General features: G+C 40.1%; 1 protein-coding gene across 1 annotated transcript in view; it reads left to right on the top strand.

The window, feature by feature from the left end:
* Positions 1 to 1043: 1043 nt before the first annotated feature.
* The window catches only part of fbxw8 (F-box and WD repeat domain containing 8), a 29651-nt gene continuing 6855 nt past the window's right edge, over positions 1044 to 23839 (top strand). Inside the window, exons 1-8 of the mRNA XM_079686813.1 lie at positions 1044 to 1634; positions 1742 to 1846; positions 3951 to 4115; positions 5737 to 5825; positions 10645 to 10802; positions 11470 to 11666; positions 12308 to 12526; positions 20224 to 20351. Coding sequence (XP_079542939.1) covers positions 1185 to 1634; positions 1742 to 1846; positions 3951 to 4115; positions 5737 to 5825; positions 10645 to 10802; positions 11470 to 11666; positions 12308 to 12526; positions 20224 to 20351 — 1511 coding nt within the window. The 5' untranslated portion in view covers positions 1044 to 1184. The remainder of the gene's footprint in view (positions 1635 to 1741; positions 1847 to 3950; positions 4116 to 5736; positions 5826 to 10644; positions 10803 to 11469; positions 11667 to 12307; positions 12527 to 20223; positions 20352 to 23839) is intronic.

Genomic DNA, 23839 nt, shown 5'->3' with positions numbered 1-23839 from the left:
AAAAAACGTCTAAGGTCTAGCCGGGCTCACAAATATTAGCCTTCCATGTTCTTTTCACTTTAATTAACCTCTTACAGCAGTCGTTCGAAACCAATTTAACACAACATAGCCCAAATTAAACTTTTTCAAGATAATATACCAGTTTTTTCTTCATATCTTAGTAGGCCTAATTGTTTTTGCTCTTTACGGTTAAAGGTTAGCTTATCAAATACAACATTAAGTGACACTGTTGACGCACCTGTTGCTACTGTGCCCGCCTCGCGCTCTACAGGTGTCGCCTCGCGACGACTAGCACGAGCACGGTGAGGTGTATAGCAGTGTACAGAAAGCTCTTCAGGTGTCCTTTCCCAGTCACCTTAACCGTCTTTCTGCAACAGCTAATGCCGCTTTCCGTCTCCCCGTCCGTCCAGCTTTTCTCCAGCTGGTCCCCGATCCTCCGCAGGCGAGAAGCCAATAGCTGAGCCACCGAGCACGGCGAGGGTAGGCGGGCATTGCAGGTGGTGTCACCGGGCTGGAGCAAAAGCTGGTCTATCGGCAGCCAGCACATCTTTCCCTGAAAGAACAACAAGTCTCTCTATACGTCTTGATAATATATGACCCTCCTTCTCTTCTCTCATCAAACCTTGACTGTGTTTGCGTCCCCCCTTTCTCTCCCTTTCTCTCCCCATCCACTGTATTATTCATTACATTGTCACATGGTGTGTGGTTTACATCATCTTTTCCCAAAAGAGAGATACAATGGTTCACTCTTGAATCTCTCCTGTCTGGTATGGTCCGATGAGTCTTTGTTGTGGGGTGCTCTGGGACATTGTGTTCTCTTTAGTATTTCTGTTTAATGTAAAATATGCAATTATTTTAGTTTTTTCACACATAACCAATAACATTAAATATATGTTTTTCACATTGAAAACAATTGCTTGTTGTGGCAAAAAGAAAAACAAACACATATATGCCATGAAAATGTTCGAGTCTATAATAAAACTGCGGAATAGAAAATAAGCGGAACTTATGAACAGCAGCCCGTTGTCCCTCGTCGGACTGTTTATATACAAGGACACGTGCTTGTTTTGCGCTTTGGTGTCGGTGCCGATATACCATTAAAACTGTTCTATATAACTAAAACATACATAGGATAACGATTTTAACCCTGCTAATTTATATTTGATCAACTATGATTAAGAAATATGGCCGAGGAAGAACTTGCTGCGTTCAGGGAGAGTTGGAGAGAAGAACTAACGAGTAAAAACGACGAGGAGCGACTTGTTTGTGCCCCTTCCTCGGATGTTCCTAGTCAGTCAGGTCAGGGAGACTTGAGAAAAAGGTATTTTGAAGACTCAAAATATCTCAACACAGCCGATAGTACTTCAAAGCTAACAGAAAGGGAATGCACTGATGATGCCTCAGATACAGAGGATCAGCCTGAGTATGTGTCCATTGCACGGAGTTTGCTGGATGGGAGGACCAGTCCCCTGCTGGACAGGATTCAGGAGGAGAGAACCAGGAGAAAGAGGCAGTATCAAAACATGACCAACGCCTGCAGCAAATCCCTACAGCAAAAACAAAAGCAACAGCAGCAGCCTCAGAGAAAAGTCAAGAAAGAAGAAGAGCTTTTGGATCAACTTATTCAGGACCTGGTATGATGATGATGATGATGATGATGATGATGATGATGATGATGATGATGATGGTTGACCAGAATCAAATCAGTATAACATGTTTGTTGTATTTCTTTCTTTTGCAGAATGAAGTCAACGACATTCCCTTCTTTGATATCGAGCTGCCGTATGAGTTAGCTCTGAAAATATTCCAAAATCTCAACTGTACTGAGCTGGGCCGATGTGCACAGGTAAGCTGCTGTGGTGGAGCTTTTGCTGATAAAAGCTTAAATCATATAACAAAAGAAAAAAGTTGCGTCATAAGAAAAAGACACCTGACATCAATCGCTCTATTTTCACCTTATTTTGTTGAGGTTGATAAAAGTGGTGGATAAAAACAAATATTAACTAACCATTAAAGGCCGGCTTTAGACTAGGCCCCATTGGGGTATCGACATGACTCTAAGGGCTCATGGTGTGATAAAGACTATGGAGACATACAAAACAGAAAACAAATCATATTTTCATTTAAAGACCCTTCTCACTAATAATAATTACAAAAATCACAACTCTGGCAAAAACTAAAAAGGTTGGGAATCAGAACTCTAGGCTAACTCTTTCAGAGTGTCAGTCTTGATTGGATGAAGGTATTGTTTAGTGTGATTTAGCTAAGGATAACAAGCTGGGATGGTAGCAGTTTCTTTTTTTTAAGACACACCACAATGGCTTTAAGAGGGGCAAACATTTTAGTATTTCTTATTTTTGAGTCCCTCTGGTAACTTGTGTTTCCCATAAATATGTGTCCCCTGAAAGTTTCAGGATTAAAGATTCTCTCTCTTTTTGTCCTGTCTGAAAATGAGCTGATAAGATTTTGGCCACTTTGTGATGTTTGCCAATATCCAACGAAATGTAGCACCCGCCCACCTTATAACCTGAATCTCCTCCTAGAGGAACATTTATGTTTTTTTAACCACATTTCTCTCGGAGTGGCATGGCCAGCAGCAGCTCATTAGCATTTCAAGCTGCATACACAGAAACAGCACTTGTAATCTGCTTGAAGTGTTTGACACAAAATACTGTTGTAGTATAAATGTAATGAACCTGTCTCATTTAAATTTGTTCTCAAATTGGTTACAGTATTATTTCCTATTATTAATTGTATTTTCTTTATGCTTACATTTCAAAGAACTAGGTTATTTAGAGTGGAGCAACTCTGATATTACCTTAGCCTGGGCGGACACATACTGCACTCAGAAACAACAAGTATCTGCAGAGTCTTAGAAAAAAGTCCTGCTTACCCTTGTTAGATGGCCACCTTTGCCCTGAGTTTCAGTAGTTCCGTCCAGGCTTCAGGATCTGTTCAGAGACCCATCACTCTCCTGGCTGGGCTCGCAAATAAATGTTGGAGGAAATCTCGGTCTGGGCCAGTTGAAGATCCGGAACTCCTCAACACTATACCATCACATTCTAACAGGTTCAAAAGAAGTGGCTGGAGGCAGACAAAGTTCGATGCAATAGAACTTTTAGTTCGAGCAGACCCCGGGATCATACTGGCTAACCAAACATCGTTTTAGTATTTTATAGCTAAACCTTCTTGTTCCTTATTGGTTGACCTTGGTGAAAGATGATAAACCATCTCCCAGTTTCTTTGTCTGCAACTTTTTCAGCAGACGTTTGCATTTATTTACACTTCCGCAACCGTGCCCTGGAGGCGTTCCGTCACATTGACCGCTTCTTGACCATCACCAAAGTTCACTATCAAGTGAGGGGAGTTTTACCACTGGTCTCTTTCCCAGTTGTAACCTCGCATCTCATTAGCTTCAGGCAATGTGAATAATAATTAACCTTAACCTAAAAGTGGCCTTCACTTCGTTCAACCTCACACACACACACACACACACACACACACACACACACACACACACACACACACACACACACACACACACACACACACACACACACACACACACACACACACACACACACACACACACACACACACACACACACACACACACAAACAAACGCAGGTAAGATAAGTTCTACTCCAACAATACCAGAGACATGTTTTGTATATATCTGAGGCCTATAAAATATCTTGATGAAAAATAATGTATTAGGGAACCTTTAACTTTCACTTCTGCCAACATGCAGAATTGCAGCATTTTTACCTTATGCGCTGTTAATGTGACAAGATGAATAAATGACATGTTGTGTTGTACAGCACGTCATGGTGCACAGAGCCAACTTGGCAGTCCACCGAGCTTGTTAAGCACAAATCAATTAAATGACGCATGCTGGTAATATATTCTGACTCATTCACCATGGTTACACTGTCCCATCTCCTCCTAGGTGAGCAGGGCATGGAGAGTCCTTGCAGAGGACGGCGTTCTGTGGTTCAAGATGTGCAGAGGGGAGGGCTATCATCAGGAGGCCAGCGTGTCTGACTCCCCCTGCTGGAAGAGCACGCTGCGGGACTGCAGGAACTCGGCCAAGACCGTGCGCTCCAACTGGAAGGTGGGCTTGAGCTGCTCTGCTGCAGCCAATCAGAATCACACAAACTCAACACTGGCACTAGAGTTTGTCTGGGGAAATAAGGGCACAATTTAATGAACATCACCAGTAGAAAACATTTATATCATTTATGTAAAAATAAAATACATATTGGTATGTAAAGGTAAATAAAAGTAGTTTAAATATTTCATACTTTTTGGGCCCTTTTTGGACCGCACAGAGGCAGACAGGAAACATGAAGACAGAGGGTTATGACATACCACAAAAGGTCCTAGGGTCAGAGTCTAAATCAGGAACTTGCATGTCATGCACTTTAATATACAGTTGCAAGAAAAAGTATGTGAACCCTTTGGAATTACCTGGATTTCTGCATAAGTTGGTCATAAAATGGAGGAAGCCACTGCTGTCCAGAAAAAACATTGCTGCACGTTTGAAGTTTGCAAAAGAGCACCTGGATGTTCCACAGCACGACTGGCAAAATATTCTGTGGACAGATGAAACCAAAGTTGAGTTGTTTGGAAGGAACACACAACGCTATGTGTGGAGAAAAAAAGGGCACAGCACACCAACATCAAAACCTCATCCCAACTGTGAAGTATGGTGGAGGGAGCATCATGGTTTGGGGCTGCTTTGCTGCCTCAGGGCCTGGACAGATTGCCATCATCGACGGAAAAATGAAATCTCAAGTTTATCAAGACATTTTGCTGGAGAACTTAAGGCCATCTGTCCACCAATTGAAGCTCAACAGAAGATGGCTGATGCAACAGGACAACGACCCAAAGCACAGAAGTAAATCAACAACAGAATGGCTTCAACAGAAGAAAATAGGCCTTCTTGAGTGGCCCAGTCAGAGTCCTGAACTCAACCCAATTGAGATGCTGTGGCATGACCTCAAGAGAGCGATTCACACCAGACATCCCAAGATTATTGCTGAACTGAAACAGTTTTGTAAAGAGGAATGGTCCAAAATTCCTCCTGACCGTTGTGCAGGTCTGATATGCAACTATAGGAAACGTTTGGTTGAGGTTATTGCTGCCAAAGGAGGGTCAACCAGTTATTAAATCCAAGGGTTCACATACTTTTTCCACCCTGCACTGTGAATTTTTACATGGTGTGTTCAATAAAAACATAAAAACATATAATTGTTTGTGTGGTTTTAGCTTAAGCAGACTGTGTTTGTCTATTGTTGTGACTTAGATGAAGATCAGAACACATTTTATGAACAATTTATGCAGAAATGCAGGTAGTTCCAAAGGGTTCAAATACTTTTTCTTGCAACTGTATAATAATAATAATAATAATAATAATAATACATGGGATTTTTATATGGCATTTTTCCTAATGCTCAAAGACACTTTACATCAAATCAGAACAGAAACAGTACAAAGAAAACATTAGTCCTAATCCAAGTGCGGAGTATATTCAACAGAATATAAAGTGTTTTTTAACATAATGGCAGTGACGGGAATGTTCTATTCTGATTTTAAATTGGAAGGACAAATAATTCCATTTTGAATGTTTCTCTATAGCTTTGTTAGAAATGCAATAAGGGTATTTGCTTGCAATTAATTATTGGCACTACAATTGCAACAGTGTTTTCAACCTGGTTCTCTTTACTCTCTAGAATCGAGTGGGCTCCATCAGCCAGCTGCAATTCGAGCTGGGCAAGGTGCTGTGTGACGTCAGCTCCTGTGACTCCTTCGTCTTGGCTGGGTGAGATTCATGGAGTTAAGCATGATTCTGTAATCTGATGTGCATAAACATTAACTGCTCTCACCTTGAATTCATCCTCCGATTTCTCTGTCACATAAATGCCTGTATAAATCTACAGGTTTATGAGTAGAGGTTTGATTGAAAATATGTCACACTTCAACATAATACTTTAGTATAGTATTATGTTGCACCGTTGGAGGAGCCTTTGACCTAAGATTTTCATTGACATATCTACACTGTAGCTATGTACCAATGACAATAAAAGCCTTGACTCTTGAATATTTAAGTCTCGCTGACTGATGCAATGGTGACTGACAACCAAACCTTTGCATTAGATTAATTGTTTTTGTTTAAAAGCTGTCAGATAACAGGTACACAGGATGTTTGATTGCCTTGGTTTATTTACAGAAACATTTAAAGTCATTTTTCAAGACACAATTTTAACCAATCTTCCAATTTGGCTCGGGTTGTAATGGCACAGTGAGATCATGGATTGCTATGATGCATAACAACTTTTATTGTTGGAAACACTCACAATGCCCTAATGCATTGTACACGTATAGGGCGACTGTGGCTGCGAGGGAGTACGGTTTTTCAACCAGTAGGTTGTTGGTTCGATCCCAGTCCGTGCAGTCAACATGTCAATGTATCCTTGGGCAAGATACTTAACCCTGAGTTACTTCCGAAGGCCAACGGTGTGTGAGTGTGTGTGTGTGAGCTTTCTAGAGCAAGTGACACTGCTCTGTATGAATGAGGTGTGAAAGGGTGAATGATGACATGTAGTATATAAAGCTCTTTGAGGGGTCGTAAAGACTTGATAAAGCGCTATATAAGTACAGTCCATTTACCAGAAACAGACTTTGCACTATTCTGCATGCATGTATTCTTTCTGAGGTAAACAAATCTATAATAGTCTCTTGAGCATAACAATATGTCTGTCATAAAGGGTCTCTCAACCCAAACTTTAACAAAGGGTTGGGATAACTTCATTGTTCTATATTCAGGAGATTTTTTTCCAGAAGCCCTCCTTATCCTTAGAGGTCTCCTCTGTAAAAGAAAAAACACACAAACACAAGACTGACACAAAAAGGAGATTGGTCGCCTACAGAAGACTACATTAAATGGACCTTTACATTGATTGGAAATTGGAATCAAATATTTCTCTGGGTTTAAATAATGCTGTAAACATTTATTTTTAGACATTTGGAAGCACTCATTGTAAGTTGCTTTGGAGAAAAGCTTCAGTAAATATAGTACAAATAATAGGTTATTTTAAGTATTATAATCTTAAATGAAAAAGATAGTCCATGTTTTTACCATCAAATCTTCCTTGTCATAACGTAAAATAAAGAATGACAAGTAAGGAAAGAGCAGCATTTTAACATCTTCACATTAACAAATATCAAATTATATAGGAGAAGGATTTATAAACTTTATGTGATGATTCCAAGTGTTATTAACTTAAAGTTGTCCCCTTCACCCTCGGCAAAAATAAATTCCTGATGGAAGTCATTATTGATCATATTTAGTTAGTGCGAATAATGTTTACAGCATTCCACTATAGTTCTTCGAATCTTCGAATCAACCAATACTTTGGCTCTCAATAACTTCAGTATACGTTCAGCTACAGAAACCATTCAAATATCAAACTATTCAGCCTTTTCATGAGTCGATGGGAAACTTTCAACTTTTTCAAAATATTTCATACTTTTTGAAATATTCAGCTTTTTAAACTCTTTTTTTAACATGTAGCTCAATGGGAGGAACCTTCAAATCCTCTTTTACCTAGACCTTACGCCAAATGCTTCTCCTTCCACATACTTTCAGCTAGAGACTTCATTCCAACTTTAAAATGATCATAAGACCTTCAGCTATTCAATTATTATTCAAATTGTTGATATCTTTTACACTTTTTAGAAATTTAACTTAGTTTGGAGCTTGGTAAAGAGGTTTTCTTCAGATTTTAACATGAGTGTGTATTGCGCAGCTTGTTAAGTCTTGAGTGCTTTGATCTCAAAACAGAGTGGAGGACAGCTTGAAATTCGCCCATTTTTTTAAATACCGTTTTTAAACTATAGTTTCGAGGTTTATTTCTCCTTCAGATCAAATGGAAAGGCTCTCCTTTCACAGCACATCTCCATGGAAACCTTTGATCTCTGGGCTCACGTAAACAGGTGTTTTGATAACGTCTTCTCCGTGGTAACCTTTGATCTTTGAAACATTCATTCACTACTACTTACATTTCATATCTAACTCCTTCAGCCTACTTTCAGCTACAGAAACCATTCAATATTGCATTATTCAGCTATTTCAGGACATTGAGGCTATACATTTTGTTGTTTATACCTTTTTTAAAACCTTTTCTTTTAAATATTAAGCTTCTTCACTATTTTTCCTACTCTTTTAGTTTAACATTTCACTTTCAAGTTTTGATTCAAATCATTTCACTTTTCTGCTTTTCTCCGCTAAGTTCAGCAACACACTTACTTGGTTTTTGTAGCTAAAAGCAGCTACCATTCAGCTAATAACATATTCAGCTTTTTCTGCATTTTCAGCTAAATTCAGCAACAAATGTACACAGTTTACAGCATTCACACGCATTTTCTGGAGGAAATGCATTTTCTAGTTCAATTTATGATTAATTTTAAGGCTCATTTCGTACATTTCTGTATTGTTTATGATCATTCCAATAGCAGTAGTTTGTTAAGTAAGAGTGTACAAACTCTTGGTCTGAGAGAGTGATAGATTGTGAGGGCCCCCAGGAGCATGATGGCCTGCCCCCAAGAGCATGAGGGTCTGCCCAGAGGGGCTGTGCCGGGTCTCCATGGAGTCATGTGATTAGATTCCCCTCGGTCCTGCTGTGTCTCATCAGAGTACACAGTGGTTTCACAACTTTAGCTCACTGTGTACCAAAACATTCTTGACACGAATTAAAGCACTTGAACCTACTCATAAATCTGTCCTTTTTTACCTTTGCTATTAACAAATCTACAACATTTTCCCATTATCTGTACCCAAAGGGGGATTTATCTGAATGAAAGAACTTCACTTTGTTTATACACATCAACAGCAGTTAAGATAAATCAAGAACGATTCAATTGCAGCTACAGCATCCATTTGTAATAGCGGTGGAACGAGATTTGACAATTAAAAGGCAACAGGAGAGACTGCCTCGTTAACCCAGCAACTCTGAGTCATTCACGGACACAAAGGCCAAATCTGCTGAGGTTCTGCACGTTGCTGTTATATGTGCACAAAGTTTCCTCAACAAACAAAAGTTCTGACAAATTACTTGAGAGATTCATCATCCTGTTGATAGTCGGCGTCGATGCGATGCACCAATTAATTGAACAAGTGTAATCCCCTTGTTTATTTCCTGCCAAACCCTGTGATGAGTCACACACACACACACACACACACACACACACACACACACACACACACACACACACACACACACACACACACACACACACACACACATCTATGCCACTCTAGCTGTCACTGTGTCACACACTCTGGCTGCGAGGCGGATTCTTGCTCAGACATGATGGTATCTGTGGAGGTGGGAACGCTGGCAGTTTGTCGTCTCCTGCAGTGAGAACTCATTGACTTGGGCCAAGAGAAATAAAGTGAAAGACGAGAAGCTTATTGAGTGTGAGGGAGCGGGCTTGTTTTTTCTTGATGAGGGGAGCATAAGGTCTAGGGCAGAGCTTCTGTTTAACATAGTGGGAAACAGGATATCTTTAATTTTATGCTGGAAGTATCTTCATTTATGCAAAGAAAAACAAATAAAAAGATACGTACAGTCATGTTAATCGATTTATGAACTTAAGTATTTGGGGACAAAGAGACAGCGACAAAGAGGTCTCATAATATTATAATAATAAATATCCCTGAATAGTTTGGCATCTTCTATTGAACTCTACACTGCGAACTGCACGTTACCTGTGAGCATTTTAGAAATCTATCAGTTTCTTATGGTATTTATCATGCAAAAAAGCAGTCATTTGCTTTTTGAAACTTCCCAGATGAAATGTTTTAGTATAGAAAATGTTTGATGGTCTTTTTATACTGTTTTATAACATTTCAACACCAAACAAATCAGGTCTATTAACAAGTAGGTGTACACATACAAGGAATTTGCATTTTAAAGACTATTGTAACACGTTTAAAATAAAGACCATATTTGTACAAATATCCAAAAAGTAATAACTAATATAATAATAAAATAAATAATAACATTTGATAAATACTTTATTCAAATTGGAGAACTGTGCAGATTAAAAAAGATGTAGTTATTGCGCAATTAAACAATTAAGGCAGGAAGGGTAAATCAATAAGGAACATTTTGACAATTCTCAACTCTGGTCTTATCTGTTAACATAAGTAGTGCCAAGATATCAGAATTAATTTGATATCTTAATTTAAGATATTTCCAAAAACTACATACTTGTAAACATATATAAAATGTTGATTTACAGTGAACTATGCTAAGATAACCTTCACTTCCTGCTTATCATCACCACATTCAGCATTGTTTCGCCCAAACAACACCCTTGTAATACTGGGAAGATCATGTAACAAAGATTTACAAAAAAAACAAAACAACAACAAGTTGGAGTGAGTAAAGGAGGAAGGTGTGAGAGGGGGAATAATTCAGTGTTGAGAGGGTGACGTCAGGTATTCTTGAGAAGACAAACTTTTCAGCGTGTGAGGGAACAATGGGCGACAATTCTGCTTTAAAATCCATCTGCCTTTTTGTACGAAGCTAAATGAAATATGTTAGTGTGACTTGATGTGTTTGTTTGCACCTCAGCTACACATCTGGGGATGTGAGGCTGTGGGACACGCTGCACTGGGACTCCACCGCCTCCTTTCTGAAGATCAACAGCCTGTCAGCCAACTCTGTCCCCAGACCTCAGGTCAGCCACGTCCAGGTCAACAGCTCGGTGGCTGCTGCTGCGTATGAAGATGGTGAGTGTTAATGCTGGGGTACTCCGTTAGCACATCCTGGGCATGGTAAGACATCAGCTACAGAAATATATTTAGCATTTCCCCAAATAATTATTTTATTATTCGTTTTTTAAATGTTTGCCTTATGGTGTAACACACAGGTTCCAAAATGTGTCCATCCCAAGGGTCCCCAAATAACATTATATATCTTAAAGCCTTTGCACAATGTTTGCAAGATCAATTAAAAAACTAAAACATTAAAAAAGTAAAACAAAGAAATTAATCTTCTGAATATTTTTTTTACTTATTTTAGCGCAATAAGAATTACATTTGTATTGAAAATCTTAATTTTACCGGCCACACTTACAGCTTATTACTTGATGAATTATGTTTTGACTGGCAGCCGGAAATTATAAAGAGGGGCATGGCAAATAATATGTACAGAATAGATGTTATTATAAATAATCCAATTACATGTTGTATTATTTCTTTTTTTGTTGCATTTTCCATCATCTTTTCTTTAATAAGTTAGGGCAAAGTTAAGAGGATGCTCACCTTGGAAATCACTGCTGTATTACACTCATCACTTTGTCCCATTGGCTAGCATTACTCTTCATTCTCTATGTGAGGGTAACTCGCTGCAGTTATTAACATAGTAAGGGGTTGTGTCTCCCTATGTTGGGTGTAGGCTGTGTGGACCTGTGGAGCACAGAGACAGGTGGAGAGCCCCTCCTCCACTACCAGAGCCCGGAGAGGCCCCAGGCCCTGGCCCTGGGCCCCGACAGCCCCAGCCTGGGCTCGGCTGCCGGGCCTCACGTCCGGCTGGACAGCGCCGACGACCGCGGCTACTGGAGGATGCTCTGCAGGGCGCAGCTCCCAAAGACTGTAAGCCAGTTTCATTCCTCAAATGTGTGAAATGCTGCGTACTGATGTGTTGTTGTGTTCATTAAATGGCTGTGGCTCACACATTTTCCTCCATTTTTAAATAAATAAATAAAAAGTACTGATGGGAGCATTTAACACCCTCGTCTTGTTCCACATTTTGTAGCATCTCAGTTTCTGGCTCTAGTAGTGCTGCAATGAATCAATGTCGATTGATCATCTTATTGATCAGGTTTCATTAGTTTAATAAGTTAATCAAGCAAAAATGCAGAATGTATTCTTTTCTAGGATATGGTTGTTAATGGACTATTGTTGGGTTTTAGACTGATGTTCTCACAAAACAAGAAAATGTCACCTCGACATGTGGAACATCTTGATAGGCTTTCCTTTATGCGTATCTTCATCTCTCCTTTTAAACAAATCCTGTCTTTTTAAATCATGCTTTAGTTGCAGATTGTTTTGTTAAATGTACAATGTAAAGCTCTATGAGAACACTTTTTTGATTTGTATAAATTGTTAGAGAAAAAAACGAGGTACCGTAATAATATAATAATTAAATTCATGCTACTGCACAAAAGCTTAAGTTGGGGAGTGAATCAGTTCTTCTTTCTGCTCTGAGTACACAAGTCTTGTCTGTACTGCAGGTAGAGAGCCTGGTCCTGGTGCCGGGCCGGGGGCAGCAGGGCCCGCTGGCTGCTCTCTCAGCAGGAGACGCTGTGTACCTGTTGGACCCTCGGGAGGAGGAGCCGCGGTCCCTCCACTCAGTCTACGGTCACCCTGTTACCTGCCTCGATGCCTCCGACTCCCAGGTTGCACTGGGAGTGAAACGCACTGGCTGGGCCATGCACGACGGAGGAAATAAGGTGGGTTCAGTGTCACAGCTTTTATTAAATCTAAGCACTAGTATTGGTGAAGGTAGTACATCATTGACCCCAATCAGAGTAAACCAATTACAATGACTTGAATAGATAGTGAAACAACTTTTAACTGGATTCTAATGAACAACTACCTAGAGTACATTTGATTTTAAACCTTTAAACCCAAGGACACTTATCATACTGAAAAATGTGTAAAATGTCTTAAGTCAAGATGTGTGGTTGCTGAACTGCAACCACCACGCAAAGTTTATTGTTCTTATACCGTGATTGTTGCTCATTACGATCAAAAGCTGCTCGCTAAATATCACCTTTTCACTTGCGTTAGTTTGGATTAACTTCCAATACGAGAGTATTGTGTATAAAAAGTGTTTAGCAATATTTATCGGGATACCTGAAGGCAACATGACCACGTAAGGCCTGTCACTCATGATTCCAAGCCCCACTCAGGTAAGGCCTGCCCCCCGTGCAACACCAGGCCCAAAAGTCTGAAAAACGATAAAATAAGATTTGAAATTGAAAACGATCTGAACTAGAACAAGTGATTTGAAACCGATTCAATTCTCTGAATCAAAAATTATATTCAACCTGAAAAAACGTTTTAAATTCATATTTTAGTTTGAATACATCACTGTACTTTTTCAAAGTTCAGGGTCAAAACTTGAACTTTCAAATACATTCTATTTTTTTGAATGATCAAACCTTTGGCCCAGATTAAGCTCCATAGAACAGCTGAAGTAGTCCATTGTATCAGCAATTTGTTTATGACATGTTCTAGTGTTTGTTAATGGAATAGATGGAGCTGTATCAAGGCCTCTTCTAACAAACAAAGACAAACAAAGGAGGGAATGTTGACGGAGGAGATGGCAACACCTCAAAACTCTGCAGCTAGATTTTAGATGCATTGTAAAAAATAGTATTAAAAAATGTCCCAGTCCTTACTAATTGAGATGAAAGGTTTCCAAAAGCATTTACCAAGGTGCTTCTAACAGTTGCATGATAAAAAACCTGGAACATTTGCCAAGGCAAACAATGAAGTGTGCTCAAATGGAATGATGCCTCTTTTCTTTCAGGAATACAATTCATGGAGAGGAGAGCAGTGAGGACTTTTGTGAGGGTTTTGGCAACCGGGAACAATTGGTTCAACCTTTGGCTAATAACTAAATATTTGTAGTCAGGTCCACACCTTTATCTGATTTAACATTGTAGTTGCATTGCTTAACAAACACTTCTTGTGTCGATCTCAGTAGAATCTCTTGAAAGTGTGATCACTATTACACCTTGTCCCCTCAGACCCATTGGCTCCCCTCAGAAATGAAAGCCGCGTACCTGCAGGGGATTTGTTTCGCAATCCTAAATAGCGACATGCTCTCATTGGGCTCTGCCTCCTAATTACTATAGCCTTCAAGGGCACTTTGATAAACTTTGGTTCCCTAAGCTGCATATGTTTGCTTCTAAAAATATGAGGTTACTAAGGACCCTGTGCACCTAATTGACTCTTGAGCCTTTACTTAGGGAGCACAAAGAGCCATGAGACAGACCGTTCTTTTGGGATCAGGAGGCAGCTATGCAGCAGTCATTATGCTTTACAAAGCTTACTTCATCAAGATAATTTTCTGTCAATGTTAATGGATGGAACAAAGAATAAATAAAGGAGTTTCTCATTTAAAAAGCAGATGTTAGCTGCAGTAAGGACCTGCAGAGTGGATGCTTTAAAACCGCCAGTAGCACCCGAGCACGCTGTGTGTGTGCAGCAATCTGTTTGTTATGGTTTCTGGCACAGCTTCACCACTGACATCATCCCCTGTTAGAAAAGGCACAGCCATACTTGGATTCAGTGACAGCTCTAAAGCACCACACAGTGGACCAAGAGAGAGTAGCAGTGAGGGGAAACAACAGCCTCACCTCATCATGACACAAACAAAGACACATTGGGTGATGTACAGGCTACCATCTTTCAGGGGATGAATATATGAATGATATTTTATCCTCTATTATGTTACTAGGTAGAAACTAGTAGACATGATGTGTTTGAGCTTCAGTTACATAGTGGTTTGCTTTATTTAATTGAGAGCTGAAATGATGAGTGGATTCATTGATCCGGGAGGCGTGTGGTGCAGTGGGTTGTGCGTTGGTGTTCGGATCAGGGGGTCACAGGTTCAAACCCCACTGCAGTCAGCATGACGTTGTGTCCCTGGGCAAGACACTTCACCCCAAAGTACTCCTGTGGGGATTGCTGCACAGTATTGAGTATGTAAGTCGCCTTGGATTAAAGTGTCTAACAAGGGACAATGTAATTGATAACCTGATAAAAACAAAAAATTGGCAACTATTTTTGATCATTGATTAATTTAATTTAATGTTATATGAGTATATATCATATGCATATACATATATATGTAAATTAACTGCATTCCTCAGTTTTATAGTTTTTTAAACAGTATATTTTTAGGTTTTGGTTGGACACAACAAGACATTTTGGAGACGTCACCTTGGAACATTTTTTATTATTTTTCTACAGAATAATATTTTTTTTGCCAATTATGTGGAAAATAATCTGATGAAAACATTCATTAGTTTGCTCACTAACTACAATTTGATCCCAAGTATGGAAGTATAATCCCATAGTAGTTGTCTGTTTTTGCAAAAGTAATTTGATTCGACCTGAGTTTATAAAAGCAGCTAATCTCAGATTTTCTACTAAATTAAGTCATTATTTTTATCTACAGCATTTATTTGTCTTTCCTAGCATACTAAGCATTTTAGGTTTGAATTCATTTTACGCCCAGAAACACAACCCTTTTCTGTTTCTATAGTGATCTTAGCCCAAACTCCTCTCACACGATTAGCATAACTCTCTTGCTAATTAAAATATTTCACAAATTTAATGAATCTGTCTGTCACTATCGTAACGCTTGTAACTGCAAATTCATACTGTGAAGGAGAGAAAGCATGAATTGGCAACAACCGTTAGTGATCCCAGACCTTTCTGAAGCTGCTTTTGAAAACATATGCTTCATTAAAACTGTCAATATGCTTAATTAAAATCTACCAAAATGGAAGCCAAGAAAGTCATCTCGCACTTTTTCCTGTCTCTCAAAAGACTGATATGTTTTAATTTACAATATTCTGATGAACTCAACTTCATTGCCATATTTTTGTTAACTTCTTTGAGCATCAGTGGTGAATTTGTTGAAGTCTTGTTTCAAAATCTGACATCTTATCTCTCTGTCGATATAAAAGATTCTTCATTATACTTTGGCATGTTTTTGGCTTTGTCTCCGAGCCTTCACCATCTTTATTGGTGTAGTGGGTTTGGCTGTGTGTGTGTCTGGTTGGAGCCAGTCTCCAGGTCCTCATTACTGCTCACAACCTTCCTGCCAGTGGAGCGGTGGCTCCCAGGCAGACACCCAGCTTGTGCCTGGGCTTTCAACACAAGCTGGCAAACTATCCATCCACTGCAGTGGATCGACCACAGAGCACGAGTGCTGTCAGAAAATCTGTCATCCTTTCATTGCATCAGTTCAGACGGCTGGTAAATGAATGGGATGGTAAAAGTATTTTGAGAGATCAGCATCCATCAGGATCCTTTAGTCAGTAAAACCCAGACCGGCTGATTCCTGGGTTAAAACATAGCTTTAATAGTAAATTGTATTAATAAAATTCACATGGAAGTGAATACTATGTGATTATATAGACTGTTGCAAACATGGTCTGTACTGTATATAAGAAGTAGATATGGTCAATTTACGATCCAATCGGTTTGAGCACTAAGGTTTTAAATCCTCTGGCATTTTGATTCATTGTTGCCGAAAAAAAGTCAAAAACAAAACTTTCATGAAATGATAACACGGACAACAACCGAACCAGACAAAGCCATGGTAGAGACCTGTCAATCCCAAGGTAGCCCTTAACTATACTTTGCTTCATTGCTTATTTGACTCTAAATGGGAACATAATGAACATTATGTCATATAGAATAACTCATAATGTTTACTGAGGTAATAAATCAAGTGATAAGTAGGGTCATTTTTTCATAAACCTCTATACAATTAGATGCTATACTATGCTAGGCTGGGAAATGCCACTTCACTGAATCTGCCTTGCACACCTACATGCAAACACACAGCATACACACTCCTACGCAATATAAATGCACCCTCACTAGAATGCAGCACTCTCTGACTTATTATAGCTCCTTCAGAACAGTTATCTTGGATAATGACACTAGAATGACTTAATACATTACTTTTTTCATTTATCCATCAAGCCTTTTTGTTGATAGCTTGGACAACAGCAAATAGCTTCTACCCATACAAACTACCAATGAACCAAGCAGCACAACTAAATCAAGATTTGCGTTTACTCTGCTTGTTCCTTCCCCAAAATCACTCTACTTGTTCTGGGGATGGATCAAAGTCAACTGTAAGCAATTTGCTCTACAGCTGTGAAAATACACACAACAATACAACTGCTGTATACTTTGAGCACGTTTGAGACACTAATCTGTTGGGATGACTTGGAAAAACACCCATCCCACATGACATCAAACTCATTCCCTGCATCTGGTCCAATGTGCTAATCTCTGTTTGTCCACATGGTGTCTAAACCAAATGTAGCTCTGAAGCCATATTTGTTTCAGATGTGCGTGTTTGTATGACAAGGATGTGGAATCATGGGCCATGTGAAGTCAACAGTCTGCAGATTTCATTCAAGCCGTTTAGCTCAGCTGGTTATTTTACTCATAAGTTTCTCTTTATACTTCATGAGTCATTAGTGAAGTCTCCTGCTGGTGCATCTTTGTCTGGAGTGAAAACATTAAAGCAATTGGCCTTCCATTGCCCATGGTTTCCATTAGGGTTAGGGGAAATAACCCAAACAGCATGGCATCACACTGTTTTGCGGTGCAACATTAGTATCAATACACGCACAACGACCAACCGTTTATTATTGATCAAGTATTTATATCTCAAATAAAACTTCTTGGTGTTGATTTTCTTCATCATTAGGTTGGATGGCCAGGAGTTGATCAGAACTCAAATTGAGATATCCGAGTAAGAAATCTTAAATGCGCTAAGAATGTCATCTTATTGGATAAAACAGATGTGGACAAACTGCATCATTTTCATTGAAGAAAGGTAATACGTAGCAATATATGTTATTGCAATAATACTAAGTAGTATGATGTAATCGTATTACGGGGCCATGAATATTCATGGGGTGTAAGGGTATATTTAAAATTGAACCCAAAACCAAACCAAATTCTGCTTCAAATGTGTTCAACAATGCAGGCAACAGAGCCATAAAAGCTTTTCTCAAAACCGCAACAATGATTGCCTCATCTTTAATCTTTTTTAAAGCAAAGAGAGTAATCACATTAACGTTCCAGTACAAGCCACCATTAGAGTTCCTTTGTCTGCAAGCCTCACCGGGTTTCCAGAAAGTGCATTAACCCAACAACTCCTCTCCAGTCTATCACCATTATTCTTCTGCCGCAGTCTCACCACAGCCCCCCCATAATCACAGGCTCCTTTGCCTCCCTCAGTGCCATTCTTCATTTTAGTGGGCGAGGTGGGCAGATATTTGATACAAATATCTTCCCTAAATTGTAATAATTTGTTATGAACAGCAGGCTGAATCTCATTTCTGCTCCCCCCCCCCCCCCCCCACCCCCCCCCCCACCTCCTTCCGCTGTCCAAATCCTATCAAGCTTTCATTTCAAAGTCTGGTGTGATTTGGGCTTTGCCCTGGGGTGGTGCACAATTAAAGCTCTGCTTGGCCCAAATAAGGGACGCACAGAAACTGCTGGCACCTCCTCAAGGCGTACATCATCCGGTCTTCCTTCAAACTTCTCTATCTTTGTCGCTGTCTCTCCATCTCACTCTGTATTTGTGTCTACCTTCTGGCTCTTTTTCTCCCCCTCCCCCCTTCCAATTGAATGTCTTAATCGTTTTAATTATTCAAAGTTTTGCCTGGCGGTTATCCTGTTTGTTCTGTCTCATTTGGATGAGAAAACACCAGCCGCTAATTGACCAATTAGGCCGGCTCCAGATGACATCATTGTAGTTTGTAGAGAGAAAGTTTGTTGCAGCCACAGAGCCTCAGGCGGTGGTGTGCTTGTTGGTCAGTAATTGAAGAATGCCCTTAGGTTTAGTTTGATGTTGTAATCACCAGATTTAACAATTAACTACTGGTTTGTTTTAATTAACTGGCAAAGCATCACTTCAGTAAGCTGGTTTGTCCTCTGAACGGTATATGATAATGTCCTTTCTCAGTGTGTAGAGTTCCATTGTGCAGTGTTTTGAATTGGCAGGTAGGAAAGAAAACCTGATAACATTTTTAAGTTCAATCACAGTAGACCAAACTTTGTCCATTGCTTTAATTTAAACAAAGGTAATACTCTGCACCACTGCCATGCTTTGAAATATGTGTTGACTTGTGTGCAACATTGTATAATACAGACTTATTTGTTTTTTTAAATGACTTATAGAATAACACACCACTTTTTTTTTTTTTTTTGATAAACACACTTCTTCAGATCTCAGATCCTGAGTCAAACATGTAAGGATTATTTCCGTTTTTCAGTTGTTGTGTAGTTAATGTTATTATGTTAATGTATGTTAAATGTTGCACCATTATTTTATGATATTCCTTTATTATTGTGTTTTTATGATATTCCTATTCCTGTTACAGCATCGTTTATATCAAAACAACATGAACCCCTCCCACGGCCTACCCCACGCTCAAATACCCTTACATTCCTTTCTTATAGTCTTATCTCCTGTTCCAGTTTCTTTTCAATTCATCTCATATTTTTAAAGTTCCAAGATCAGGCCCGGTTCCAGAACAAAATGACTCCGGGTGCATCTGAGATTAGAGAGGGTGCAGTGGTAAAGTGCTATTTTTATAAGTGGGGAGTGGACCTAACACCCTCTAGGGGGGTCCTCACCTCCTCTAGGGGGGTCCGGGGGCATGCTCCCCCGGGAAGATTTTTTTTTTAAAATATTGAAGTTAAAAGCATCAATCTGGTGCACTTTGAGAGCAACATTAAGAGATCTATGGATCTATGTGCTCTTTGCTTGATTCATGCCTTCCCAGTCCCTTATCACGTACAAGAAGACGGCTTCCTCCGTGGGCAGAGCAGCCTCCGTGGGCGAGGCAGGCAAAGCCGGCGTTAGTGTCCACGATAGTGACCACGGGTAACGTAATGTCCCCATGATCTGAACTGTTATTACCTGCAGTAGATGCAGTGTTACTGCTGGCGATAAGGGCAGGTTGTTTTAACCATTTTATGATGTACATCATTGACTGCTGTGTAAGCACCTTGCAGATGATGAACGCACAGCGGCACAGGTCACACGCACCTTCTTCTTCTTCTTCTTCTTTTTCTTCTTTTTCTTCTTCTTCTTCTTCTTCTTCTTCTTCTTCTTATATATGTAATATTTTTCACTTTTCATTTATTTTTATTTTTCAAATGAGGGTGCAAACGACTCAACTGAGGCACCCTTATGCACCCCCGTAGAACCGGGCCTGTCCAAGATGTAAACACCCTCCAAAGCTTCCAGTCGACTCTGTAAACACATACGCAGGATGTCATTCTCACGTAAACATTTGTTGTTAGTGCATCAGTAGGTTAAATGGACTTTATACATTTGAAAGGGTTGATGTGTTTCCCTGCTTCTCAGATCCACGTCTACAGCCTAGAGACGGGTAAACCTGTGTCTTCTGTGGGCGACTCGCTGGGAGACTTCACGTGCATCAACCTGAGAGACAGCCCTCCTCACCTGCTGGTGTGTGGAAACAAAGACAGGAGGTAGGATACTTTCACATAAATGGTGAAATAGGAAAATATATCCCAATACTGACACCCTGCGATTAATTCAAACATGAAAAGGTGTTGAAACTGAGCCAGGGACTTAAGCAGAAAGACATGTCTGTTCATTAGTTTTCCCACAGTGGCACCTGGTGAAGGAGACAGGGAAGAGGAGGATTCAGTGGAGAACAGGTGTTAATAAAGAGTGTGAGAAGACAAGGCTCTTTTCAATTAGTGCATTAGTCCCACTTCACACACTCTTTGTTGCCTTGAAAAACAAGTTTAAAAAAAACCAAGAACGAGGCATTGACATATGTATGTAAATGTGAGATGTTTTTTTCTTTATGTTGAATACAATGTCTGTCTCCTTCATTATCTACTATACTATACACGGAAAATATCTGTCTGTCTTGATGCCATCCAGCAACAACACACACATCCATGCGTGTACACACACTTGCCACATCGCTAACCTGGCTCTCCAGATGAGGAAAGACTCATAAAAGAGGCATTCTCATCTATTCTGCACTTGTTAGCGGGTGGTGCGGTGCATGAGCTGGCAGGAAAAGAAACATCCCTGGCACGTCTTGGCCCAAAGTTGCCCCTGCTGCTTCTATTCAGCACCAAATCCATCTGGCTGTTAAGTAGTTGGCTGAAAGTGAAAGACAGACCACATCATATTGTTTAGATTTCTGTCTAGCCCATTTTTCTTCCTAGGTATGACTCCTAGCAACTGAACTGAACCACGCTAAGTAAAAACATTTCTATATGAACGTGCCAAAAGGAAATATTCAGCTTTGTTTTGATTTAAACATTTGTTTATCTTCATGCCAGAGCATTGTTTGAGTCTTTATCCGATTCCTTTTTTGCATCACTTTCGGTCTTTGCCTTTTGATAGATGTGTAGTTTCGTTCTTGGCTCTTTCCCCTTGGCCCCAGCCGATACAGCCCGCAGTTGAAGACAAATGAGGGGGACAGTGGGCGATCTTGGACCTCTGACAGGGTGGCTTAAGGCCAAAGCCTAATGCATCCCTTCTTTTTGTCCAAATTAGTTTTGTCCCTCTGTTCTTTGCGAGATCCAGGGAGCGAATGAGGAGTCCTGATAAGTCCGTTTAGAAAAAGGCTGCATCTGTGCAAAGGGAAAGATGAAGGCTAAGAGCAAAATTGGATAGTAAGAGGGAAAGGGCGGAAATGGTGAAGGCTTACCTGTGGCTATTGAACACTTATCATTATACTGGGCTTCTTGAGTCCAGTTTTAGGACCACTTGAAGTCTTGGATGTAACTTGGCTTTTTCCTGCCAATCTAGCATAGATTATTGCCAATTTAAAAACTGATTTTTTGTTACAATACATTAGTCAGATGGCTCCAGGGATAGCAATGTTGATCTGTTGGTCAAAACAATTGGACGTTAACATTTTTGGTGGATCGGTCTTACTGACTGGTGATCATCTCAGACGTGACGCATTTCAACTTTTACATCCACTTGGCACAAAATACTGATCCTTTCAGTTCCTGATGACTTTGATGGTCCTCTGACTCTTCCTCTATCATCACCATAAAGCAACAACTCTAGAGTGGATCACCATTACGTTTTGTACAGAGATTTGCTTCCCTTAGAATGAATTGTCCTGTTCATCTAGCTAATGACATTCCCATCAGCTTCAGCTTCCCTTAGAAACTGTTAGCGAACATTAGCATACTATAATGCTACACAAGAGGGTGGACATGGTTAACATTATTGCAGCTGAGAAACAAGACGGTAAAACTGTCATTGAGAGGATGGTGTACAGGCCAACAAACTGAAAGCAAATCATAAAAGTAGTTTTGTTGTTGTATAATATGCTTTTTAAATGTCTCACTAGCAGTATTTTTGATGGTAAAGGCTGTCCTCACCTTAGTCAGCCCATGACAAAGTCTTGAAGAACCAAGTGAGAACAATGTCAATCAATCAAAACTTGATTACAGACTCAGGGTCCAGATAAAAGACAAGACATTACATATAATAAATTACATACACATCATAAAAAAAAGCATATATTCAATACATTTTGCCTCCTCATTTTTGATGCGATCATCTTCTGTTCTTGAAATAGAGAAGAATACGTGCTTTTTTTGTATCAAGCCTCCCGATCTTTAAAGTAAAGTAATTGGGAACAGGAGTATCTTAAAGAGCATCTTGCAGGTTTTTTTTTTTTCTACATTTATGCTTAAACTTGCTTGAAAATTACAATTAAAAGGTGAATTTAGGATTTGATATGTTTTACGAGACATAAGGGCAGGAATTCAGAGGGAAAGGAGCAATTTTGAGCTCTGCTCTTAAAAACGGCTTTTTTTTTAAGGTCATACGTCAAACGCGTCATATTACATCACAAAGGGTAAACATCTCCGCTCTCTGACCGCGGGTATAGTTAGTAGTTGCGTTGAGTTGAGCGGTTGTGTTTTAGTGAGCTGGTATTTTTCGGTAGTTTTACATTGTATTTCACCATTTGTAATCATGGTGCAGTATTGTGTTCGTGCAGGTTGCACAAATACCAGCCTGTCAGGACATCGAGTCCACAGTTTCCCTCACGGGAAAAGGACCGGAGCTAGCGTTCGTTCCTGGATGCGTTGTGCATCCACCTCCCTGCAGCACATACTCTCCACAGCTTTATCAGGAAACCGTATTACATCTCTCTCCCCCCCCCTTTGTTGCTCTCTCTCTCTCTCCCCCCTCCGGTACACGGCACGTAAGACATAGTGTGGAGTTGCATTAGGTAACGCTGTGGTGGCTGTACTGCTCCAGCCGTCTCCTTTGTGTTTGTTTGTTTCCCCCTGTCTGTGTTGTTTGTGTGTGCGTGGTGGCTGTCACTCCTGGCTCCCGGCTCAACCTCCACTCACCTGCTGCAATAAGCTGTGCACCAGTGGTGTAGTCTACGTGATACGCTGGTATACGCCGTATACCCACTAGAAAATGCCAGTGATTTCCGTATGCCCTCTTAAAAATGAGCGATGATACGTAACAACATCATTTTGTGACTTCGCTTTCACGCTTTCGCCCCCTTCTGTGTTAATACTTTTGGACGTCTGGGGCTTCCGTCGCCTTTGGCCTGTTGCTAAGCAACAGCAACACACTTTGTTCGGCTCTGACAAACCCCACGTTTCTCTAACGTTATCAGAATTTGATCCTTCCATCATTCAAGTTCGCAGAGCGCTAAACAGGAAGCAAACATGAAACGAAAACAGACGAAAATATTTTAATGTTTTCCGAAGTTTTCCCCTATTACCACTACAGAAGAAGAGCCAGGTCAGGCGGCTGTCCTAAAGGTGACAGAGAACGAGCCCGGCGCTACCGCAAATTTACCCGGTAAGTGGAATTAGCATGGTTATCATTAACGTAACAGTAGCTGGAATGTAAGAACAGGCATCCTTGGTTAGAGTGGAGGGACAGAAAGTTAGGTAAATGTCAGCACACATGCAAAGGAAAGCTGATCTAAACAACAGAAATTCAT

The sequence above is a fragment of the Notothenia rossii genome, assembly GCF_949606895.1.
Source record: "Notothenia rossii genome assembly, chromosome: 6".
In the NCBI taxonomy this organism is placed as follows: Eukaryota; Metazoa; Chordata; class Actinopteri; order Perciformes; family Nototheniidae; genus Notothenia; species Notothenia rossii.
The sequence above is the reverse complement of the archived record's forward strand: the minus strand, read 5'-3'. Positions and strand labels throughout refer to the sequence as shown.